The sequence below is a fragment of the Talpa europaea genome, assembly GCF_964194135.1.
Source record: "Talpa europaea genome assembly, chromosome: 11".
Lineage (NCBI taxonomy): Eukaryota > Metazoa > Chordata > Mammalia > Eulipotyphla > Talpidae > Talpa > Talpa europaea.
This window is the reverse complement of record NC_140078.1, coordinates 73,722,235-73,730,098: the sequence shown is the minus strand read 5'-3', so window position 1 is coordinate 73,730,098 and position 7,864 is coordinate 73,722,235. Positions and strand designations below refer to the sequence as shown.

Below are 7,864 nucleotides of genomic sequence, written 5' to 3'. Positions count from 1 at the left end.
GGAACATTTTGTAGCCCTTCCTGTAGTGGTAGGATGGTGTGGTAGGCAAAATGATGGCTCTCCAAAGATGGCCACATCCCAAGAGTTGGGGAGATTATCCTGTATTATATGGGAGGGCTTTATAAGTAAAGGTTCTCAGAAGTGAAAGAGGGAAGCTAGAGAAGCAAGCCAGTGCCACCATGTGACCAGCCATTGGAGCCACAGGAAGCACACAGCCTCGAGAAACTGGGAAGGTGAGGAAGTAGATTCTTTCCGGAGCCTCTTAGAGGGAGCTCAGCTCTGGGGACAGCTTGATTTTAGCTGAATGAAACCCATTTTGCACTTCTGATCTCCAGAACCACACAATCAGAAATGTGTGTTGTTTTAAGCCACCAAATGTGTGATAATTTGCTACAGAAGAATAGTAAAGTAATACAGGTGGCTCCTCTGGTATACTTTAAAACATTTTTAGAGGATGAAAATACTTTCTAAATTTCTATTTAAATGCCAAATTATTGCCACATCTGGGAGAGTCCCTCATGGCAGTTTAAGGACATTCCTCTTATTTCGAGGCCGTAAGACAATGGGGTTCAAGATGAGGCTCTGTGGTAGGATCCCTACATGCAGAGCCAGAGACCAGGCATCTCCTGCCAAAGTAGGTAAGTTTCAGTGCGGCTCAAACACAAATATCCTTTTCTGGCTGGACAGTTTGCAAATTATTTCCATCTCCAAGAGGACAAACATTTGTTTATCTGGTGGTTGTCAGAATTCAAAACCCAGCCAGCCAACCAGTCAGTGTGAGTTGTCACCATGTCAGATGAAAAGAGCTGTGTGGTTATATATTCAACTTCTTCAACACACAGGACCACCAAATAAATAATCGTAATAAAAAAGCACAAGGTCGTTTCAGCCAGGGGGCCCCAGTGACAGTAGGGACCTTCGGTGAGGCCTCCTAGGAATCAGAACTGTCTACCTGAAGCGGTCCAATCCAGATCCAAATGGAGGGCCTGCTGCAACCCTGCACTGGGTGACTGGCACGTCTCCCTTCTCATTACGGGCCAGTTTACAACCCAACCTGAGTTTGGAAGGACATGAGCTGTGATGATTGTATCCAGATCAGAATCCAACATTGTCACCATCAGGACGAGTTCACCTGGGAATGAGAAGTTGGTAGTATCCAGGAAACCCTCCTGCTGTTCCGTCCCATACAGTTCCTCCTCTTTAGGATTCCTGGTTAGGAACCCTAAAATGTGTCTCAGTGCCCCACATTACGCAAAATCTTTGGGATGGGTTCATGTTATTTTGCAGATTTTTCTGGCTCCTGGGCACTCAGCAAGGGAATGTCGGTGTTCTCATTGCTTCTGTCCACTTGGCTGGGGTGGGAAAAGGTGTAAGGTTCACTCTTAGACTCGGGAGGAAAGTCAGAGGATGGCTCATCTGGGGTCAACTTTTTAGTTGGGGCCCTGGAGCATATGGGGGGTGGGGAGGGAGGGCAGTTCCCTGTGGAACCCTGGAAGGGCTGGTAGGTGTCCACCTCCGGCTGGTGGAAGGACCCATTGGAATTCTGGAGCAGGTGCCCATATACCATTGTGTCCTCGATGACATCATACACGTGGGATTCGTTGTCTTTGCGTCCTTTCTGAAACTTATTGGGCTGCATGGGCATCTGGGTATTGATGTTGTCATTGTAGACACCCACGGTCAGGCCTTTGTTTATATTCTTTTTCCTGCTGGGAGAAAGGGAACAAGACGGGAGTCAGGAGGAAGGCCATCTGAGATGCATAACAACCCCACATCTCCACTGGAATAAGACACCTTCAGGGGCTCTCACCATTTGCAATTGATATTGCTGTTCTGGTTGTAGGTTTAGAAAAGACTAGCTTCTGTCTCCTGTGTTTGGAGGAGGGGGGGAGGGACCCCCAGAGTAGATTACAGAGCACACCTTTAATACTATCTATGCTCCAAGTTGCTGTGATCACTGCTGCAAGGTACCCAACCTGGAGACATCTGGCAAGCCCTCTTTTCTACGAAACGAGAGGTGGCCCAGCCTACCACATCAGGCACAGGCCACCCTGCTAGGTGTCTCTTAGTACTTTCCTCAAGCTAATGCTTCATCCCTCTTTGGCACGAGGAAGATCTTGCCCATCTGGATGCTAAATGATGATAGAGGAGACTCGGATGGAGGGGTGTGTTAGTTTTCAGCTGGGGCTGGAGGCCAGTAGAACTGAGCTTTAGTAGAGGGATCCAGTTCCTTTGGCAGTGACCTCCAACAGAGGAAAGACCTCAAAAGAAGGCAGAATTCAGGCTGGGGCACTCAATAACACCATTACCATTTGGTTGGTAATGTTTCCTGGTCCTCGGACGCTGGCAGGTATTAGCACTCCTAGCCACGGAAAACAAAGCTTTGCCCTCCTTCTCCCTGAGCCGAACAGCAGGGGAGGCTGACTTTTTAGCTGACCAGAGATTCAAATGGAGGACGTTACAGCTCAATTAACATAATGGACCATATAATGCACAGGCTGAAGGCTCACTAATTGTGGACAGGCACTCTGTACTTTCTGAGATAAAAATAAATCTAGTACATTTAGCTTGTAACACTGATGCTCTGGCCAGGATGGTGGGTTCTGCAGGCTCCCTCTGAAGCCCTGTGCTGGATCGCCCCTCGCTGTGCTCCCCCAGTGCTGGGATTGTCCAACCAAAGCTCTTCTCATGTTGCCCAGAAACCGCCCCCTACCACCAGGGGCAGAGGGAATAGAGACAAGGTCTTGTTCCTGCCATCTCTCTAGCACCTCACATGGTTCTTAGTGCCCGGCAGACTCTTGGCGATACATGCTTGGTGAACCAGTTCATTCTCCCTGTAGAGCCTGTCACCCCTGACTCCAACCTGGGAACAGACAGGCCTTCTGCAAACCTGCAGCTGGTGGCCTCCTCCACAGCAAGGCTGGGGCTGGTGATTCTCAGGCCAGGGCTGGAGTAGTTTAGGGGTAGTTTAGATCTTCCCCGTGCCCAAGCCCTTTCTGATGGGGAAGCTAGGGTTCAGGGTCAGTACAGTGCTTTCCCATCTTGGCACCCCAGAAATGCAAAATTCCCCAGAGAAACAATAAAATGACATTTTGTTAAAAGAAGTCCTTTCCCCTTTGCAATATCTGTACATTCTCATTTCATGGAGAAGCCTCTCCCTGGATCTTCTGGGAACAGGTCCTTCCTTACCAGTAGAGATGTTTCTAGGTCGTCTCAATGCTGATCAGGAATTTCAGCTGTTTGCTCGCAGTCCCAGTCAATAAAAAAAAATCTTTTTTGGCTCTTTGGAATGTTAAATCATGCTAAGGAAAACACATATCCCTCTCCTTTGTGGATTTAATCAGAAATATGAGCAGAACTGATAAAATCTGGAGGCAGCGTGTGCTCTGTCTAAAAAGGTCAACACTTGCCTTTCATAAAACAGATGCTGTCATCTTGAGGGGGTGGAAGGTGAGGCTGAGTCAGTTAACTGGGTCTGTCTTCCTCTCGCCCACAGGGCTGGCTTTTGGGTGATTGTTTGGAGTCCAATAAACAAGCATAAAACACACAGTTTGTTTAGAAACTGGAGAACAAGATGACAGCGGGTCCAGAGGCCTGATCTATGGGTGCCTCCAGCTCAGATGGCCCTTGTAAGGCTCACCATCTCCTGAGCAGACAGTAAGCAGCTCCCAGGGCACCTGCGCCACACACAGGTAGGGCAGCTATGCCCAAACCACAGGCTAATATGGTAGCACATGTGGTTTTTCATCCCCTTACTGCGGGGTATGAGGTTTTTTTTTGTTTTTTTTTTTTTTGTTCTCCTCTAAGCATAACTCACACCTGGCAATATTATTTCACATTGCTCGTCAGAGAAGAAATGAGAAGCAAGAAAAAAAGTCAATAATTAATGATAACTGGTCTGTGTGACATAAGGACGCGTCAGATCAGCTGAGGGCAGCTTAAGAAATTCCACCTACCTCTTTTTCACACAGCAAATGATGAGTCCGAGAGCAAACAGCAGCAAGGCGACGCCTCCCACCACCGCGATGACGACAACATTCAGGTCTGTGAGCAGAGGCATGAGGGGGAGAGGAGAGAAGTGTGTGGTTAGGCTGACTGTGACTAGAGTGGTCTCCAAAGATGGCTGCCACACTGTCCTTCTCCCCCAACCCCCCACTCTCCCAACACAAAGAAGCACCCATTCCTCTTCCTCTTGATTCTGGTCTGTGCTGGTTTGGGGCTTAACCTTTTAGAAGACTGGTAGGGTTTTTTTGCATTTTCTGTCTGAGGAGAAGCCAGTTACCATGTGCGAAGTCTGACTGTGCTGAGACCTGCATGCGGTGAGGTGGCTCAAGCTAGCCATGAGGAGACCCCGTGAGGAAAACAAAGTGAGAAGCTCGCCGGAAAGTGAGCACCAAGCTGCTGAGATCTGTCTCCAGGTGAACCGTCCCTGCTGCTCCCTGGCATCTGGCTGAGGCCCCAGATACCCTAAAGCAGAGATGAGCCATCCTGCTGTGCCCTGTTGAATTCTTGACCCAAGAAATTATGAGCAAACAAAATAATTATTGTCGAAACCACTCAATTTTGGGGTAGGTTGACGCAGTGATATCGTTACAATAAGCTGGGGGACCTACCAGATCTACTCCAAAGTCTACTCCTGGCCTATACCAGGGTGCTCCCCCAATTGCCACAGCCGGTGTTGAAGGAGAGGAGAGCAGAAGGGTGGAGGAGAAAGCAGGGAATCAGAAGTGAAGGAGTTAGGAGAGGGCTGTCTCACTGTGCTGTCCTTCTCCTACAATTGCACAAAGGAAAAAGAAAAGAAATCAGAGAGGGAGCCCTCCACCAAATAGAATCGCTGGCTGGCTCAACAAGAAAACAAAAGGTGAGATGAAGAGAAAATAGGAACAGAAATGACAGAAAATGAATGTAAGAGAGGAAGAATGCCCAGGAGCTAACCCGAGAATACAGAGCTTTCACTTGGGCCTTTAGTTCCCACCGATTCTCTCGCTGCTAACCACTTGTGTGGACTGGGCAGACACTCAGTGTCTCTGACAGCCAGAAAGTGAAGGGATCAAAAAAAAAAAACAGGGGCCTCCCCGGTGGCGCAGCGGTTGAGCGCTGGGTTGCGAAGCTGCCCGCGGCCTCTGTGGCGCTGGTTCGATCCCCGGCTGCTCCCCGGCCACCGGAGGAGGGTCCCACATGGCGTGCAGACCTCTCCTGCCGCCCGCTGCTCCCCTCAGCAGTGTACTTCGGTCCTTCTGCCTGCTCTGCTCCCCGCTCTGGCTCTGGTGAATTCTCTCACCCTCCCATGCTTCTGACTGTACCCAGTGCATGTATAAACAAAACAAACAAACAAACCAGCAAACAAATAAATAAAGCATGCCTCTATAAAAAAAAAAAAAAAAAAAAAAGTTAAAAAAAAAAAAAAAACAATCTCCGCTGTCCCTTCTGGTTCTGGAATAAAGGGCAAATGCAGCCCCACCACAGACTGCCTGGTCACACAAGCATTTCGTCACTTGAGACTCTTCAGTGGATCTTGCAACTTTGAGGACAAAAGCAAACTCCTCATCTCTACTCTGAGGCTTGCCCTTGAGGGCGCTTCATGGATTCCAGTGCTTCCCTGGACTAAATAAAAAAAAAATGCCAGCACCATTTTCCAGGGCCCCACATTTTAATCACTGACACCGAATTACCAATGATACTTTTATGAGGTACTTGTCTCCTGGTGCTTAGGTGAGAAGCCCACACATCATCCCTTCTACAACATTCTTTCAGCCAGCCCAGGTGAGGAAGATCAGAGGAGTGAAGAGACTTCCCCTGTGTCAGAGAGAGTAATAATAAATGACAGTGGTAGATGGACCACAAAAATGCCCTACTTCTCCATCTTCCCTGAACCTGGTCTTTCATGATGTGATCCTGCACCTCATCCCATCAAAAGGCAGAGTCTAGTTTTCCACTTCTTGAATCTACGCTGGCTGAAAGAATGCTGTAGAAGGAACGATGTGTGGTTTCCTAACTTAAGCACCAGGAGACCTTGTGGGCTTCCTCTCATGGGTCTCTGCTTTGGCCGTGAGAATAATAAGAGACCACATGGAGGAGAGCCAAGGGAGTTCAGTAATCCCAGCTGATCTTGGCTAGATCTCAGTCTGTGAGAACACCCAGTCAGGATCCCCAGTCTTTAGCCAACATGCAGCTGCCCCTCAGGTGCATGAATAAGAACCCTGATGAGCTCAGTTCAGCCCAGGATTGCCCAGCCAACATATAATAATAAACAGCTCTTTCTAAGTCATTGAATTCTAGAGTGCTTTGTTATGCAGCATCGATGCAACAGCTGACTGATACACAGACAACCAGGATTCCAATAAGTGTTTCTGCTTCATATCCCAGGCTTGCTTCTTACCCTTCAGCTGCCAATCTGCTGTCCTCCACCATCCCCTAAAGACCTTGAAGGCCCTTACCTATAGTCCTTGGGGTAAGTGTCACCCAAAAGAGCAGGTCCAACTGCTTGCCGCTCACAGGGCTACAGTTGGAGATATTGACCCAGAAGCTGTGATGGCGGAAGGTGGGCTTGGGGAGCATCTCCTCCTCCAGGCTGAAGATCTCCTCAGCACGTGTCCGCTGCTCCTGAATGATCATGAAGGCCCGCCCTGTCTTGCAGACCAACCCGGTCCGCTCCTTGAGGAAGGTCAGGCAGGCCACCTGGTCTCTGGGCACGCTGATATTCCAGGACACGGAGGAGAGTGATGGCAGGCCCCAGTCCCAGTTAGGGGTCCTCAGGTAGACCTTGTTCTTTGTGTCTGGGGTCACCATGAAAACACTGTCCTCTGCAGGAAAAGGAAGAGAACCACAGCGACTGTTTTACTCAAAGTGGAGAGAAAAAGGAACAGTGAAGGAGACACTTATGAATGGGCTTGGCCAACGCTGCCCTGCAGAGCTTTCTGAGGAGAAGGGCATGTTCTGGAGCTGCTCTGTCCCATGGAATAGCCACTCCAGTGTCTGTGGGAGACTTGAGTGTATTGGTGTTGTGGGAACTGAGTTTTCAATTTTGTTACTATTAATTTAAACTTAAATTGCTACACTGGCCAGTGGCTCCTGCATTGCTCAGCACAGGATTAGAGTCAGATTAGATGCTCAGGTATTGAAAACAAAACAAAGCCTGGCCAGTTGACCAAAATGGTGGTCATCTCAGCTGCTTTTTAGATGTCCCTCAGCTGATGCCCCACCAGAGAGGGGGAATGGTATAGCCTGATTCCTGCTTCAGACATTAAAAACACTTGGGGTGCTAGAAAGAATTCTAGACCTGCAAAGCTGGTATCCCCAGAGGGCTTCTCTGGTACCTTGGTGATATTAGGCCGCCTGGACCAATCTTAATCCCATGGCCGAAGATGCTTTGTCCTCCCACTCAGGCCTCTGAGGACAAAAGTACCCAGTAAAGCTCAGGTAAAGGTCTTGGTCAATTTTAAAATGGCCTCTAACCTAATGTAACTGTTTTTTGAGCAACTTGGAATGGTGACAGTAGCTTTTACAAGCCACCAGCTGAGGTTCACAGCAGTGACCTATTTCAACCTGGTTTCCTGCCTCAGAGGAGTGAAGACCAGCCTGCCAGGGGGACCGGCTCGCGGGGTGGGGGTCACAACCCTGGCGCTCCGAGAGGCCTCTCCCTCACAGTCCTGTCTTCCAAGCTCGCCACACTGTGTTCTGAATTGTCAAAGCAGAATCATAAAAACGTCTGCTTAAGAATTTTTATGTTATTGCCCTGAAAATCCAGGACTCGGGAATATTTGGCTTGTTTCTCATTTCTGATCTGCCTGCTTCCAAAAAAGACTCGAACCTGATTATTTGTTCTGCTGCCTACCAACCACCGCCTCCCACTGTTAGAAGAGTC

General features: G+C 48.8%; 1 protein-coding gene across 1 annotated transcript in view; it reads right to left on the bottom strand.

The window, feature by feature from the left end:
- Window positions 1-1,276: 1,276 nt before the first annotated feature.
- The window catches only part of CDCP1 (CUB domain containing protein 1), a gene marked incomplete at both ends in the record, with an annotated part of 45,139 nt that continues 38,551 nt past the window's right edge, over window positions 1,277-7,864 (bottom strand). Inside the window, 3 exons of the mRNA XM_084247784.1 lie at window positions 1,277-1,706; window positions 3,957-4,044; window positions 6,438-6,803. Of these exons, the coding sequence (XP_084103910.1) occupies window positions 1,277-1,706; window positions 3,957-4,044; window positions 6,438-6,803 (884 nt within the window). The remainder of the gene's footprint in view (window positions 1,707-3,956; window positions 4,045-6,437; window positions 6,804-7,864) is intronic.